At 51.5% G+C, this 16601-nt stretch overlaps 1 protein-coding gene across 1 annotated transcript in view; it reads left to right on the forward strand.

Moving 5' to 3' along the window:
• Nucleotides 1–1644: 1644 nt before the first annotated feature.
• Nucleotides 1645–16601, forward strand: part of ATP2C2 (ATPase secretory pathway Ca2+ transporting 2) — a gene marked incomplete at its 5' end in the record, with an annotated part of 73300 nt that continues 58343 nt past the window's right edge. Inside the window, one exon of the mRNA XM_080643806.1 lies at nt 1645–1743. Coding sequence (XP_080499932.1) covers nt 1645–1743 — 99 coding nt within the window. The remainder of the gene's footprint in view (nt 1744–16601) is intronic.

Raw genomic sequence — 16601 nt, forward strand, 5'->3', positions numbered from 1 at the left:
TTGGATGGTAGCATTTTTTCACCGCTGCTAACCTTGAGAAATTGCAGAATCCCTCTGGTTTCTCTACACCTGCCCACACCTTTGTAAATATCCTGTTTATCAAACTCTCCCCAGAACACTAAGTTTGAGGGTGGCATCTGTTTCTCTTGGGATCGTGACCAGGTAGGTAGTGTCATCCCCATTTTGTGGATGAGTAAACTGAGGTGGAGAGAGGTGAAGAAACTTGCTTAAGGTGACACATCTGAAAGGAACAGGCCTCAGATTCAAATCTGGACGGAATCACACCAGAGTTCTGCTTTTTCCATTATTCTTGGGCCTTTGTTGAAATGGGTGGAGCCAGACGGTACAGTCTTGGTAGGCTCTTTTGTTTCTGTAAAGGGGAAAGAGTCAGGATAAACACGAAGGGCCACCAGAACTTCCCAGCAGGTTGAATGGGGCTGAGGTGGCCACTCCCTGCAGTTGAGGTAGGTGGCAAATATTTGCTCAAAAGGGGCAGCCCAATGTAATGGACACATACACATGCCATGTCCTACATTCCTTAAGTAATCCCACTCTATAAAACAGAAAGCAGAGGCACGGAGGCGTGGCACAGCCTTCCCCAAAGCCAGCCCCCTAAGTGGTGGGCCTTGTTATGGATTCCAGTCCCATATGAAGCCGAAGCCCTTACACTTTTTCATACATCCCTTTGGAGGCTGGGCACCGTCCACACTACACACTCACTCACATACCTTGGGAGGCATTTGAGCCCCGCAGCTTCCCTGGTGATGATGAGACCACCAGCATACCCCGTGCCAAGCCCTGTCCTTGTCCTGAGCCCTTCCTATGCAACACTGTTCGGGAAATCCTCTCCATTTTACTATGAAGGAGGCACTCTCATGGTGACCATTTTACAGATCAGTAAACTAAGGCTCTGAAATTTTAAGAAAACTGCCCGAGATCCCTCAGTTGGCAAGTGCAGAAACCCATTCTGCAGTTGAGACTAAAAGGCTCAGAGATCACCCAAGACCACACACAGCACAAAGGCTGTGGGGGCCTCAAGGCTCTCCCTCGAGGTGAGTGAGGTCTTGGCCTTTTCCCACTCCAGGCCAAGGAGTCTCTGCTCAGAGAGGCCCCGTGGCTGGTCCCGGGGCCACGGCAGCGGTAGGATTCTCACTCGGCTCCTGTCCACTGTGCTCTCGGCACCTTAGGGTTAACTACTGCCCGCAGGCGAGTCACCTGGGCTTGTTAAAGTCCGGCTTTTGGGCAGCTCCAGACCCAAGAACTCGAGGTCAGAGAATCCGCATTTTAAACAAGTGTTTGCTCGCCCTCTCGCTCCCCGTCCCCTGCTCCAGGTGGCTCTCAGATCTGGCAAGTTTAGGAAACAGCCGGGATGCGGAGGCGCAGCTGCAGCCCCCGGGCCGCGGGGCCACTACTCTCCTGAAAGTCCCGGGGAGCTCGCGGGCGGGTGCAGCCAGGTGCGCAGCTCCGCCCCGGGGCGGGGCCTCACCTGCGGCAGCAGGTAGGCGGCTCCCTGGTAACCTGGCCCTGGCCCAGGAGGCTTGGGCGCGCGCAGCCAGCCTTGGCCTCACCAGGGATCCAGACACGCACACAGGGGCCGCCGGCGGCGGGACAGGAGGCTGGGCGAGGGCCCCCCGCCCGCTCACCATGGTCAAGACACGCTTCTCCAAGTTCCTGCAGAAACTCGGCTTCTCCGGCGCGGGCCATCAGTACGAGCGGCTGGAGAGGGGCGAGTTGGAAACATTGGTGAGTTTGGACGCCCGGGCGCGGAGCGTGGGACCTGACCCTCCACCCTCCGCACCCCACACCCCGATCCCGTCCGCGTGGTGCGCTCCTCCAACCCGCCCTCCACCACCCGGTTCTGGAGAAAAGCGTCTTCATAGCAACGCCAGCTCGCGTTTCTGCTCTGGCCCTGCGCTCATGCCGCTTAACCCCACTTTGCGGATGCGAAACTGAGCGCGAGGCACGTAAAATACGCCCCTCAAAGGGCACACGGCTAGAAAACCACCTCGCTAGAAACTTAATCTAGGTTTCTCCGACTCCGGAGAAATGAAATCCCCGGGTTTCCACACCTAGGCTGCTATATGGATTTTTAAAAGCTACTTGAATTGGGGGGTGGGGGAGGAGTGATGTAAAACAACAGCAACAGAAAACTGCGCACATGTTTTAGCAATCATAGAAATAATGGTGAAAATCAAGGTAACAGGAGCCAGGCCTCCCAGCTTCGCTCCCCATGTCTCCAGTGTCCTTGTAAAAAGCCACTCAGGTTTGTGTGTTGACTTTGCAACCTTCAGGTGACTCTCTAGAATAAACCAACAGGATTCTCAGGGAGGGGAGTGTTTACTAGCTGACACACGGAGACAAAGCTGTCCCCAAAAAGCCCTTCCACTTGGAGGAGCCAGAGGTGACAGTGGTGACCGGTGGCTTTACTACCTTCTCCTTAGCTTGTAATCAGAACTCACAGCAGGATACCAGAGCAGAGGGCGCTGAATTTCTAAGCTTAACCAGTCATTGAAAAGTAAAACCCTGAAATAGTCCCCTGGGGGCGCTCATGAGACTACAACCCTGCCTTTCTACTGGTGAAGGGAAACCTCAAAGTTAAGTTTACTTTGTAATGAAAGAGATCAGTTGGAAATACTTGATTTAAAATATTTAATTTCCTCCCAAAGAATGAAAGTAGTCAAACAGTTTGGTTGTAGGATTCCTAAATATTGGTGCATTTTAAAATGGCATTTTATAAATGGACTAGAGGCCCAGTGCTGGAATTCATGCACGGGTAGCGTCCGGCTGGCCCCCATCAGGGCCATCAGGCCCCTGGTGGTGGTGGGGAGGGAAAGGGATGTGGGCAGCCCCGCCCCCATGGGGGGAGCAATTGGGGGCGGGGCCAGCTGAGAGGGAGGGGCTGGAGGCGGTTGGCCGCCCCCGACCCCCAACTCCTAGTTGAGGGGACAATTTGCCAGCAGCCTTTTATTATATAGGATATTAGCACTAGGGTGAATATTCTGGCACTAGGGTGGTGGACCACAGGACTGTGTAACTAGCAGTTCTCAAATTTATTTTTCTGAAGCATTGTGTGTGCTAAACATGGATTAGGTAAAGAGTTCCATTATTTTGCCAAAATCCATTTCTCTACTTATATGCCATGCGATGCATTGTTAAAGAAGTTTGAAGTTAGTTTGCCAACATGGTTGCCTTTTCTATGTTCTTTTTCTTTCCACTGTTTGATTTTTGCATTACGCTTGGTATTTTTCAAACACTCCTGATGTGTATGTAGTTGGTTATGATCAGATTTTATGAGATGTCCAGGTGCCCCAAGTATCATCCAGGTGTGCCAGGCATGGGGATGAAATAGCATGAATAGAGCTGCTGGGGTGAGCTTGATCTCTGCACCAAAGTGGACTTCATTCCCCCCAAAATTTTTAAAGGGGCCTTAAAAGGGTGGGACAGGGCTTCAGCCTGTCTGTAGGTGTGGAGGGGCAGGGGCTCACCCTCTGGGCTGTGGACCTGTGCTCTCAGCTGCACCCTGAAGGGGGTGTGGGATGATTGTCAGTGTAGCGTGACCCAGGCAGCCAGCATCAAAGGCAGGCTGAGAAACACAGTGTAAAGGCAAATGGGGAGTGTGATGAGGGAGGGAGGCCAGCCCACCCCCATGAGGAGACCTGCTTACTGCCAGCTCAGCTCAGAGCCGAACAGCTCCTTTGCTCTCACATTTATGCCCTCCAGTTGGAAGTCTTTCTCTCAAGAAATTTTGAAAAAAGAAGCAATGTTTCCACAATAGTCCTAACTCTTATGAGCACACTATAGGCCTGGTGCACGAAATTCATGCACGGCGGGGGGGGGGGGGGGTCTTCCTCAGCCCAGCCTGCACCCTCTCCAATCTGGGACCCCCTCAAGGGATGTCCGACTGCCTGTTTAGGCCCGATCCCACGGGCAGTTGGACATCCCTCTCACAATCCAGGACTGCTGGCTTCCAACCGCTCGCCTGCCTGATTGCCCCTAACCACTTCTTCCTGCCAGCCTGATCACCCCCTAACCCAGCTGTGGGCAAACTACGGTCCGCGGGCTGGATCCGGCTGTTCTATCCGGTTCTCTTGCTCTCCCCTCCACTCCTTTACTTTGAATTTATATTAGTTCACACAAACACTCCATCCATGCTTTTGTTCCGGCCTCCGGTCCAGTTTAAGAACCCATTGTGGCCCTCGAGTCAAAAAGTTTGCCCACCCCTGCCCTAACCACTCCCCTGCCAGCCTGATCAACACCTAACTGCTCCCCTGCTGGCCCAATTGTCCCTAACTGCCCTCCCTTGCTGGCCTAGTCACCCCTAACTGCCCTCCCCTGCCAGCCTGGTCGCCCCCAACTGCCCTCTCCTGCAGGCTTGGTCACCCCCAACTGCCCTCTCCTGTTTGCCTGGTCACCCCTACCTGCCCTCCCCTACAGGCCTGGTTGCCCCTAACTGCCCTCCTCTGCAGGCCTAGGTCACCCCAAACTGGCCTCCCCTGCAGGCCTGGTCACCCCCAACTGCCCTCCCCTTCAGGCCTGGTCGCCCCTAACTGCCCTCCCCTGCTGGCCTGATCACCCACAACTGCCCTCCCCTGCCGGCCATCTTGTGGTGGCCATCTTGTGTCCACATGGGGGCGACCATCTTTGACCACATGGGGGTGGCCATCTTGTGTGTTGGAGTGACAGTCAATTTGCATATTACTCTTTTATTAGATAGGCCGTTGTATGCAGCGTGCTGGGCAGTCTCTGGACCTCCCAACCACTTTGCCCAGTCACCCAGTTATAATAATGGTTACTGTTAAGAACTTGCTGCATTTCCTCCTGGGTCTCTTCAGTTCAAGAGAAGTTTTATTGTAACTGTGAGAGATGAGGATGTCAAGGCTCACAGTGGGGCGAGGCGCTAACAATACTTCTGTACAAAACAGAGTTCATGGGGGAGGCTGACAGCCAACAGAGAAAACACGAGATGTTTAACATCCAGAGGTCTCAGGTCTGATGGAGAATAAAGAACAGAGTGACCGGGTGGGGGACAAGTGGTTGAGACGGGACCAGTGTGGAGCCAGAGTTAGACGCGTCAGAGGCAGGAACTAAGCACAGTTCTCATGGCTCCTAGGACATCTCACTCTGGCTGTATTTTCATTGTAATGAAAAAAAAAGTGTAAGAGAAACCCCCTTAATTACTGGGAAAAAAGCTTCTCTCTGCTGACCTGATGGTTGGGTAAGGAGAATGTTGGACCAGAAATACCTGCTTCCAGGATGATTCTGTGAAAGTTGTCTTGGACCCTCAGGGCTCCCACCTCTTAACTGAGACTGCGTGGCTCCACCTGCACTGCCTTCTGGTTGGTGAGCAGATTTATCCTCCGGGGTCTCTGCAGGGGGAAGGCGGTTCCAGCAGACTCGTGTAACGGCAGGAGGAGGATCGGCTCCCAGGCTCACTCCCGTGGCTGCTTGCAGGTCTCTGAGCCTGGCTCAATGGTCCTCTCCCCAGGGCTGCCTCAAGCATGCTTCCCCAAGGATGAATGGTCTAGTCTAGCCTACTCTCACGGGGGCAGCATTACTAGGTGTGAATACGGGGAGACTGGGATGATTGGGGGCTGTCTTAGAGGCTGCCGTCCACAAGTGGTAGGAAGAAATTGTTTTTTAAATGAGATCATTCACATAAAAACCACGTGCGTGGTGTATTCCAGAGTTGTCTAGTTTTGTTAGTGTTTTTATTAGTCTTGAGTTCTATTTATTTAGATTCTTTTAAATTTGATTTTGATAATGCTCAGGCTGAGAATGTCTACTTACATGTACAAATGGCATTTAAATGTCTCAAAAATGTGTTTGCTAGTGTAGTTTGGGACCAGCCCCCTGGGAACGCCCACTTGGAAGGCTGTCAGTGGGTAACTGTAGAACTGGTTGGGTCACTGGACGAGGAGGCGAGCGGCGGCCACTGTGGAAAGAATATTTCTTCACTTGGGCTTGATTACCATACTCGCTGCTCATCCACTGTGGCAGGCAGGCAGGCAGCTGTGTACAAAGACTGGATTCACACGAAGCCCCACTAGCAATGTGATGGCACTGCTCACTGGTTCGACACTTTAGGGTTAACTCCCGGATGCCTCGAGCACCTGCTGCACGAGGACTCCATTGGTTTTCTCTCCGAGCCTCTCATCCCTTCAGCATGTCAAGATTATTGTCCCCAGTGCAATTGTGACTGTCCCCCCCCCCCAAATACCAGCATATTGACATTTGAGTGACAGTTTTGCCTTCATTGAATTATGCTCCTATTAGTTGTGTTGTTTTTTTTAATCTATTTTTTATGAACCAGGAACTATATATATTTTTCCTCCCTTTCTTTTTCTTTTCTCAGCTTGTCATGGTTATTTTCATAAACCACAAGAAAAACTTGCACAATGTGGCATTCTCCTTCCCTGCCCCACTTTGCTCCCACTTTCCTCCTCGGTGTGTGTTGGGGTTGTGCGTACTGTTTGCATCTAATCAGGGTGCAGCGATCAGATGGCTGTTTGCGTGGGCGGTCCTGGCCCCTTTCCTTGCAGTTCCTGAAAGGCTGTGGTTAGCAGCACTGGAGCCTGTGGTCCAGGCTCCCTAAATGCGCATTCTGGTTCTGCCACTTGCCAGCAGCGAGACCTTGAGCACATTCCTCAGTCTGCCATGCCCCTGGTTTTCCTTCTGGATGTGAGGTCATGACTGCACACACCGCAGAGATCTGTTGTGGAGTGGAATGGTTGCGGAAAGCTTTTAGGGCAGCACCTGACCACAGTATTTATTATTCACACCCAACTCATGGTTTTTCTTTCCTTTCCTTTTCTTTTTTAATTTTCACCCAAGGATATTTTCACCATTGATCTTTAGAGAGAGTGGAAGGGAGAGAGGAGGGAGGGAGGAAGGGAAAGAGAGAGAGAGAGAGAGGGGGGGGAGAGAGAGAGAGAGAGAAACATTGATGTGAGAAAGACACATCGACTGGTTGCCTTCTGCACGTACTCCAACTGGGACCTGGGATCAAACTTGCAACCGAAGAACATGCCCTTGACCAGGCCGACACTCTAACCATGGAGCAAACCTATGTTTTTAAAAAACCTATATTTTTAAAAATATACACAGGGTAATTCTGTGCACCTGCACCCTCCCCATTTCTGCAGTATATACAGTTCAGAAGTACAGTTCAGGAGAGGGTTCTTGCTGTGTAGGCGTTTTTATTTAACCCACCTCTGTGGATGGGCATTCAGATGGTTTCCTGTTTTAATGATTAGACAATGTCCCAATGGACATCTGTGGAGGCACCATGTTATTTTGAATCCTTACAAACGTCCCCGCAGAAACCTGAGGCTTTGAGGGTGCAGTGACCTGTCCAGGGTTGGAACCCAGGGCTGCCTGGATTCTGTGCTGGAGTTTTCTCTCTCCTGGCCTCGTTTCTCTCTATACGTTGCTGTTTTCCCCACTGTCATTAGTAAGTATTTTATGGAGAGACGTGTTGAGGTTGTCAGTAGCCTGTTTCTCAGACCATTTTCACTCTTCAGTTTTAGCATCCGTTGATGATCTTTGCCCGAATCAATTAGTCTTACAGCATCTGAGAAACGGCGGTTTTCTAATTCTGTCATTCCCTCCCCGCTTGGTTACCTGGCATTCTGGTATGAGGAAGAGCTTCCCCTTTCCTCTGTGTATTTGGTCACTTATTTACTCATTCGTGTATCGTTGTCAGGCATGGGTTTCTGTTTTATTAAGGGTGTAAAATTTTGTTAGTATCTCATTTTGATGCTCAGATTGTCCCAGATTTGGCCAACAGAAGCTCCTCCGTGGTGACATCTTGAATCTTGGATATTTTTTTCATCCTTCTTTGAGCACATTCCTACTTTCTGGCACAAAAAGAAATTCCAGCCTCGTTCGGTACCTTCCCTGCCCCCGCCCTGGATCAGCCAATTCTCCCAGGATTCTCGGCTCTTTTTACTGGAAGAGTGGTATGGAGAACCAGATCTGTGGCGAGGTGTGCGCATGCTAGTGGGTGTCATAGCTTCTAGGCCCTCTCAGAGAAGGGTGTGTGTGTGTGTGTGTGTGTGTGTGTGTGTGTGTGTATGTGTGAGTGTGTGAGTGAAACCATAGATTGCAATCAATAAATGCCGCAGGGTCAGTGACAGCTCTCTACATGTGTAACTCCCTTTACCAACAGTGAGAAGGGCAGCTCCCATTATCCGCAGTATATTTACTTATTGCACAACCTCCCTGTCTGTAAGCAGTCTCCTCACCTGCCAACCAATTGTTGGCTCCGGGTTGAACTGGCCACCACCTAATTTGGCCATCTCCTCACTTGGGCCTTGACTGCCTGTAAACAAGATATGTATTCTGGATGTCACGTTTCCTCCTATTGTAGCTCTTTGCTGCTGGGGCCACACCATCTCTCTCTCTCTCTCTCTCTCTCTCTCTCTCTCTCTCTCTCTCTCTCTCACACACACACACACACACACACACACACACACACACACAACCTAGCTATAATTTCAAGGACTGGGAAACACCTCTGAACCCATCTTGACCTGAGACTGGAGTTGAAGAAGCCCTGACTCAGCAATCCTCCATATGGATCACCTTATTCCCATTTGACAGAGGAGAAAACTGAGGCTCAAAGAAGTTGGGGGACTTGCTGAGGGTCACACAGCTGGTAGCCAGGGGAACTAGGATTAAAACCGAGATTAGTGAGATGTGGGCCTAGTGATGCTCCCTCCCCCTGGCTTGCTACATTTAGGGGTTCCCCCCTAACATTGAAAGGTATTGGGCAGGTCCTCTTGAGTTCATTTGTGATGCTCTTGCCCGAGGATCCAGCCTCCTGTTTCCTGTGCTCCGCAGAGAGCCGGCCTCCTCGTGGCTCCTCTGCGCACAGCTTTGCCCACACTGTGCCCTGCCTGGGGCTCTTCTTCCCCCCATTCCTGAGTTAATATCTGCTCATCTGCTCTGTCGTTCGTTTTCTGAGCATCCCTTTACTAGGATGCTCCCTCCTGCAGGGGCTCTGCCCCCATGCTTGGTCAGGACGGGGTTTTCCCTCTTTGAATCATCCGTTCTTACTGTGGTGCAGGATTCAGAAAGGTACAAAAGGGGGTCCTTAGGAGCCTGTCACTGCCTCTGTCTCCCAGCCTGGTTTGAGGTGTGCCTTATAAACAAGCAAATACGCATTCTCCTTTCTGTGTTACTTAGGCTAATGTGTTACAATAGTGTACGTCTTTTTCTTCCCAACCTATTGCTACTCGTACCACTCCTGGGAAAACTGATTGGCAGTGTCTACTATAACCAATGGGGTGTATACCTGCGGCCCAGCGGTTCCACTTCTGGGGATGTGCCCAGGAGAAATGAGGGCTTATATCTGCTCAAAGACTGTTCATAGCAGTGTCATGTATGATAGGCCAAACCAGACTAAGTGCCCAATCATATGCAAATCTATCTATAATAATAAAAGCATAATATGCTAATTAGACCGGACATCCTTCCGGACAACCTTCCGGATGAAGCTGGGACTGCGAGGGAAGCCTGGGTCCCGGATGCCAGAGGGAAGCCAGTGCCGGCAGCTGGGGGAAGGAAGGCCTACTCTTGCACGAATTTTGTGCATCGGGCCTCTAGTAGTAAAATAAATTATGGCATATCCAATGGGACACTTGAAATACTACACAGCAACGAAAGAGAATGAATTGCAGATATGAAACCACGTTCATGGAATAACACAGATGAATCTCAGCAAAATGACATTGATTGAGAGAAGCCAGATGTAAGAGTACCTAATATGATTTTATGTATGTGGGGTCCCAAAATAGGCAGAACACATCCACGTTGATAGAAGTCCGAACATTGGTCAGCTTTCGCAGGGTGAAAGGGCACGAGGGAAACTTCCAGGAGCTGGAGAGGTTCCAGGCTGTGTCCTGGTGGGGTTCCTCAGGTGCACACATACAGAACGGCACCCAGCTACACACCTAAGATTGGCTGTATTGTCCTATCTTCCTTATGGCCTGTTAGCTGTTCTTGGACCCCCTTTATTGCCCAGCTCCTTCCCTTGACTGTCCAACTTCTAGAAAGTCTTGGGGGCACCTGCTGCCCTGGGCCTTGCCCTCACCTCTCCTCCAGGAAGCGGAAGGACCCTTCCCTGCTTGGACTCCCATGGCTCTCCAGGGCCCAGGCACTCCCCACCTGGTGTTTGGCCTGCGAGCCATGGGCTTTTCGGTCCTCCAACGTGGTGGCCTCTTAAGAACAGGACCCTGTGGGGTTGGTCTTTAAAGGCATCTCCAGCCAGGTAGCCTCAGCTTAGCTCTGGCGGCAAATTAGAATCACCTGAGCTTTTAGGACTCCTGAGAAGCAGGCGCCACTCTGTTGACCTAGCCATCAGGATAGGCCGTGGCAGGTATATTTTTACAAGATCCCAGAGGCTCCTCAACTTTGGAGTCGCTGCTGTTATAGCCCCCACTTTCAGGAGGGGAAACTGAGGCAGCCAAGGGGTGGATTTGACAAATACGTTGAAGAAATAAGTGTTCGCATCAGTCACTGGACAGGGAAGCAATCCTTGGTGTCTAAGCCAGTCAGTGCTTGAAATGAACTGACTCTGAGCCCGGAGGAAGGGCAGAGAGAGCCCAGTTCTGGCTCAGGAGGCTGGTCCACCCCCAGGTGCCACGTGCTCGCTCCCTCAGCCAGCTCATCTCTCAGCAATGTCATGTTTGCCCTGTGCGGTTCCCTCCGGAAGCCTCCACTAGGTTAAATATTGGCACTGAGCTGTCTTCGCTTGGGAAAACACTCAACACCCTCGTTCCAGACTATTTCCTCGGGGCTCAGGACGGCCCCACTCACCATCGCCTGCCCTGGGATGCCAGCGTGGATCTGTTTGCTGTGGGCAAACAATACTTTGGGGGTCACAAAGCTGGCACAAAAGGTCCCACACTGTGTGATTCCATTTATATGAAATATGCAGAGTAGTTCGGTCCATAGAGACAGACAGCAGATTGGTGGTTGCCAGGAGCTGGGGGAGAGGGGTAGGGAGTGGGAAGAGAATGGGGAGTGACTGATAATGGGATGGGGTCTCCTTTTGGGGTGATGGAAATGTCTCAGAACTAGATACAGATGGTGGTTGGACAACATTGGGAATGTGCTAAACGTCACTGAACGCTTTAAAATGGTTAATTTTATGTTATGTGGATCTCACCTTAATAAAAAAGAACTTTAAAAAAAAGGAGACACAAAGGAGAAGGGAGGGGTGGCTCTCCCTGAATCAGGTTTGACAGGAAGCGAGAATCAGGGGTGCCCCACAGGGCGCCTGACCTCCATCAGGACGTGCCACTCTCGTTACCAATGGAACATGTCCTGACTCAAGCCGGACAGACGCCTACAAAGTGTGTGTGTCCTTAAGGAGCGAGAAGGCCGCACGTGCGCACCCTGTGCAGAAGTCACCCCCATGCGGGCAGGGGCTGGAGGCCGCGTGCTCAGTCCCGGGCCCAAGGGCTCTGCTCTCTGAGAATGAGACGGAGTGAGCCTTCCCAGGTGATGTTTCGGGTCTCGGCCACATCCTAGCAGCCTCGGCCCACAGGAGGGACCTGGGAGACCCCCCAAGTGGGTTGAGAAGTGGATGGGAGGTGAAAAATTGGAGACAGCGAGTGTAGACAGACGACTTTTTACCGAGCCTGATTGTGGCAAATGAGAGAAGGAAGTGTGGACATCTCCATTGTGAGCCCGACAGGAGGCTCTGATTCAGGTGGAAAACCTAAAAGAGTATTGAAATGCTTCTGGGGAGAGAGGGGGGACAGAGGAGATGAAAGGCCGAGGGGGTGGCAGGGCGGGGCAGAGGTCTGAGACCTCTAGGTGGTTCAAGATTGTGGTGGGAGTTCCTATCTGTGACCTATAATGGCTTCATCTTTTTTTATTTTATTGAGGTGAAATTCACATAATATAAAATTAACCATTTTAAAGTGAACAATTCAGTGGCATTTAGGACAGTCACAACACTGTGTGACCACTAATTCTGGTGGGACCCCGATAGAGGGTTCCAGAACATTTGTGTCACCCCTAAAGGAAACCTCACCCTATTAGCAGTCACTCCCACCCCCCACCCCCCACCGGGGGGTCAGGACTTCAAGATATGTTTCTTTGAGGGGAAACAATTCAACCCACAGCACAGCGTGTGTCAGCACCCCATGCCTTTGTGTGGCTGACTAATGTTCCGCTGTGTGGCTGGAGCCCGTCGTGTTTGTCCACCCCTCGTTGTTGGCCACTGGCTGTTGTGGATGGTGCTGCTGTGATCACCCATGAACACACGTTCATGTGAGTCCTTGCTTTCCGTTCTCCTGGTCACATACCTGGGAGTGTGTGGATGGCTTTCACTTTGGAGGCCAGGTGCCCTCCCACTTGGTCTCAGACTCTGCCTGCATGGAAGGCATGTCCTCAGCCAGACCTCCCCCACAGGCTGCCTGTCCCTGCCCCTGCCCCTCCCCCTCCCCCCTTAGCCCCCCAGGCCTCTTTCAGCCACTTGCCTGGTTCCCAGAGCTTGGACCGCCCTGCCCTGCACCTGTCAGAGCCCACCAATTCCCGAGAAAGCGTGGGCACGCCTGCTGGCCTTTTTGTTAATCCTCACCCAAGGATATTTTCCATTGATTTTCAGAGGGAATGGAAGGGAGGGTTGGAGAGGGAGAGTTGGGGGAAGGAAGGGAGGGAGGGAGAAGAGAGAGAGAGAGAGAAACTTTGATTCCAGAGTTGGTTGCCTCGCCCACGCGCTCCTTGGGGCGGGGGATCCAACCTGCAAGCCAGGTACCTGCCCTTGACCAGAAATCAAACCTGAGCGCCTATGTTTGCCGGCCAGTGCTCCTCCAATCATTGAGCAGCTCCAGCTAGGGAGTCTCCTGCTAACCTTGACCCACAAAGGCAGGGGAGCTGTTTCGTTGTTTTTCTGGATCTTTTTTACTGTGGTAAAATATAGATAACATTTACTATCTTAACCATTTAAAAAATATATTATTGGTTTCAGAGAGGAAAGGAGAGGGAGAGAGAAATAGAACATCAATGATGAGAAAGCATCATTGATTAGTCTCCTCCTGCACGCTCTACACTGGGGATCGAGCCCACAACCCAGGTATGTGCCCCGACCAGGGAATTGAACCCTGACCTCCTGGTTCATAGGTCAACACTCAACCACCGAGCCATGCCTGCTGGGCTTAACCATTTTTAAATGTACAGTTCAGCAGCATTAAATACATTCACATTGTTGCACATCCATCACCACTATCAGCATCCAGAACTTTTTCATCGTCCCTAACTGAAACGCTGTCCCCGTTAAATATTAGCTGCCCTTCCCCGCCCCGGCCCCTGGCAGCCACCCTTTTCCTTCCTGTCTCTGTGGATTTGTTTCATCCCTACAGGGCTGGTCAGTGACAGAGCAGGACTGAAACCTGGTCTGTGCCATTCCAACCTCTGTGCTCCTTTAGTTGCGCTCTGCTCCTTCCTGTTCTAGAGTTTCCTAATCATAGCTGAGCCACCAAGCAATGCCCCGTCACCGTGTTTCCAGCCAAGTGCTGAGGCCTGGTCCCCACCGCAGGTACTGAGCCGACCCTCACTGGGAGCGCGCAGTGGGTCTGGGCTGCATTAAGCCATCCATACGCATGCACTTGCTTGATTCTGCAGAAGCATGACCAGGAAGACATCATCGACCCCATTTTGCAAACGAGGAAGTTACAGCTGGATAAACTGAGGCTTGTGGCTGAGAGCATGTATTCATTCCACATAGCCAGGAGAACTAGCTGCATCCACATTTCCGGTAGTGTCCTGAGCTCTGGTTGACAAATGTCTGGGGAGCAGCCCGGGGTACCAGACATTGGTCCCGCCTTCAGGAGTGGCTGCACTGTGAGCGGATAAAGGCGTTTAATGACAACCACTCGCTGGTGATTGCGTAGGTGGCATCACGAAGAGGTCAGGATGCTGAGGGTAGAGCAGGTTGACTAATCTATCTGGGAAGATGTCAAGACAGAATAATCCCTCTCTCTCAAAGCAGAGTTTCTCACCCTCAGTACTACTGACCTTTTGTTCCAGATCATTCCGGTTTTTTTTTTAGGGGTGGGGACCAGGGATTGTCCTGTGCATTGGGGGGTGCTTGGAAGCATGTGTGCCTCTACACACCAGACGCCAGCAGCACCCTCGCCCCCCAGTTATGATAACCAAACGTGCCTCCAGATGTTGCCCAAGTCTCCTGGGGGCAAACCGCTCCTGGCTGAGGATCCTGCTTTAGAGTCTGGTGTGGCGGCCATGAAATGTGCATGGACTCCTTTAGGGCCACTAGCAAGGTCCATTCCTGGGGGACACAGGGCTCCTCCTGGACAGCATGTGTCTCGTGGGCCCCGGAAGCAGGCTGTTTGCTGGTGTGCTGCTGTCCAAACGTACCAGGCTTCTGGGGGTGGGCATGTGGGGTCTGCTGAAGCCCGCTGAAGGCCGTTGGGTTTTCCTCCTCAGAGAACTGGAATCTCCCCACGTGTTTCAAGCATGGTGTGTGTGTGTTCATGAGAGAGAAGGGCAGAGAGGTCGGGGTGGGGGCGGGGGAGGGAGAGGCCTGGCTTTACATTTTCCAGGGTCACTCGGGGGATGCTGTACAAGAAGTGAATCGGGTATGGTCATGCCGGAAAGAAATGGCAAGACCGCGCCCAGCCAGGGAGCAGGTCCTAAAACCCCAGCACACCTCTGTCTGTGGTGTGAGCGAGAATGGAGCCCTTTACCTGGCACGTGGAACCAGCTCTTGAGGATAGAAGCAGCATTCTGTGTCATGTTGTGAGGCACAGTTTTCTTAGTCTCGTACAGCGACCGTGACAGTGGCCTAGCAGATGTCCTCAAACTACGGCCCGCGGGCTACATGCGGCCCACCGAGGACATTTATCCAGCCCGCCGGGTGCCACTGCCTGTCCTGCTTAGCAGCCGACTTGTCCCAGGCCCACAGTGTGCATAGGAATTTGTTCATAGTTTTTTTTTAAAACTATAGTCCGACCCTCCAACGGTGAGGGACAGTGAACTGGCCCCCTGTTTAAAAAGTTTGAGGACCCCTGGCCTAAGGGAAGCTCACGATGGCCAGGGAGCCTGCCGAATGGCCTGTGCCATCACTGCGTGCTTCTGGCCCCTGCCTAAGTGGGCAGCACCCCCAGGGATCGATGTGGTTAGTAGAGCATTTCTAGACAAGTCAGGTATGTGGGATGTGCTGGGTGTGGGAGGGGGGTATGGGGAGGCTGGCGAGAAGGAAAAGAGGAATTTGCTCCTCTGTTCCAGCTGCAGGAAGAGGGAAGAGGTTAGCCAGTGCCTCCTCCCCTTCCTCCTTCCCGGGCCCGACAACCTGGTGGAAAAGGAAAAGATGGTTATCATGCCCTGGGCCTAGGAATTCTCAGAATAATTCTGCAAAACACTTCATTTTTTCTGGATTCTGAGGTTTTCCTGTGTTATGTCCTCCCAAGCCCTCCCGGTGTTTCCCAGGCTTCTTCCCAGGCCCGTGAGACACCCAGAACTCAGCTGGGCTCCCCTTTGTTGGGCTGTTCCAAAGGCTGTGAGACCCCTGTCTCCATCAGGGACAGTCTCCATAATATGCTGCAAGCTGGACTGAGAATCCCAAAAGTTCGCGGTTCAGGGCTCTAAATATGTAAACTGTGGCCCTGTTCTGTCAGCCTTGTGAGCTCCGATTCTATTAAATAAGGTTGCTTATAAACAGATGGGTCAGTATTAGCCAACAACTGGAAACATCCCAAATGTCCAACAACAGCAGGACAGATAAATGCCTCGTGATGTATGTAGTCCCCCTTATCTGCTGGGCATATGTTCCAAGACCCCCAGTGGATGCCTGAAACCTCAGATAGTACTGAGCTCTAAATATACTATAGGGTTTTGTTCTGTACATACATACCCTTTCACTTAAGAAAGCACTTTATGACTCTTTTTTAAAAAATATATTTTTACTGACTTCAGAGAGGAAGGGAGATGGGGAGATAGAAACATCAATGATGAGAGACAATCATTGATCGTCTGCCTCCTGCACACCCCACACTGGGGATCGAGCCCACAACCTGTGCATATGTCCTGACCAGGAATTGAACCATGACCTCCTGGTTCATATGTTTGACGTTCAACCGCTGAGCCACGCTGGCCGGGCATGACCTTTTATTTTTATTTTTTTGCATATCTGAGTTGCCAGCATCACTCCTCTTGTGCACTGGGGCCATTCCCAAGTAAAATAAGGGTTACTTGAATACAGCACTGCCATACAGTGACAGTCGATCAGATAACCAAGACAGCGGTAACTGACTGACGAGCGAGGAGCGTGCACAGTGTGGGTACATGGACAAAGGGATGATTCACATCTCGGGCAGGATGGAGTAGGTGGGGGCAAGATTTCATCACACTGCTCAGAACAGAGAGCAATTTGAAACTTGTAAATTTTTCATTTCTGGACTTGCCTATTTAATATTTACGGACCACAGTTGACTATGGATAACTGAAACCATGGATGGGGAGGGGAGGCTGCTATGTTTATTCAGTGGAATATTATACACCCATGAGAATTAGCAAACTATTGCTGCATGCAACGTCCTTTGTGACTCTTACTAACAACACTCAATAGAGGG

The sequence above is a fragment of the Plecotus auritus genome (assembly GCF_963455305.1).
Source record: "Plecotus auritus genome assembly, chromosome: 10".
Classification (NCBI taxonomy): Eukaryota; Metazoa; Chordata; class Mammalia; order Chiroptera; family Vespertilionidae; genus Plecotus; species Plecotus auritus.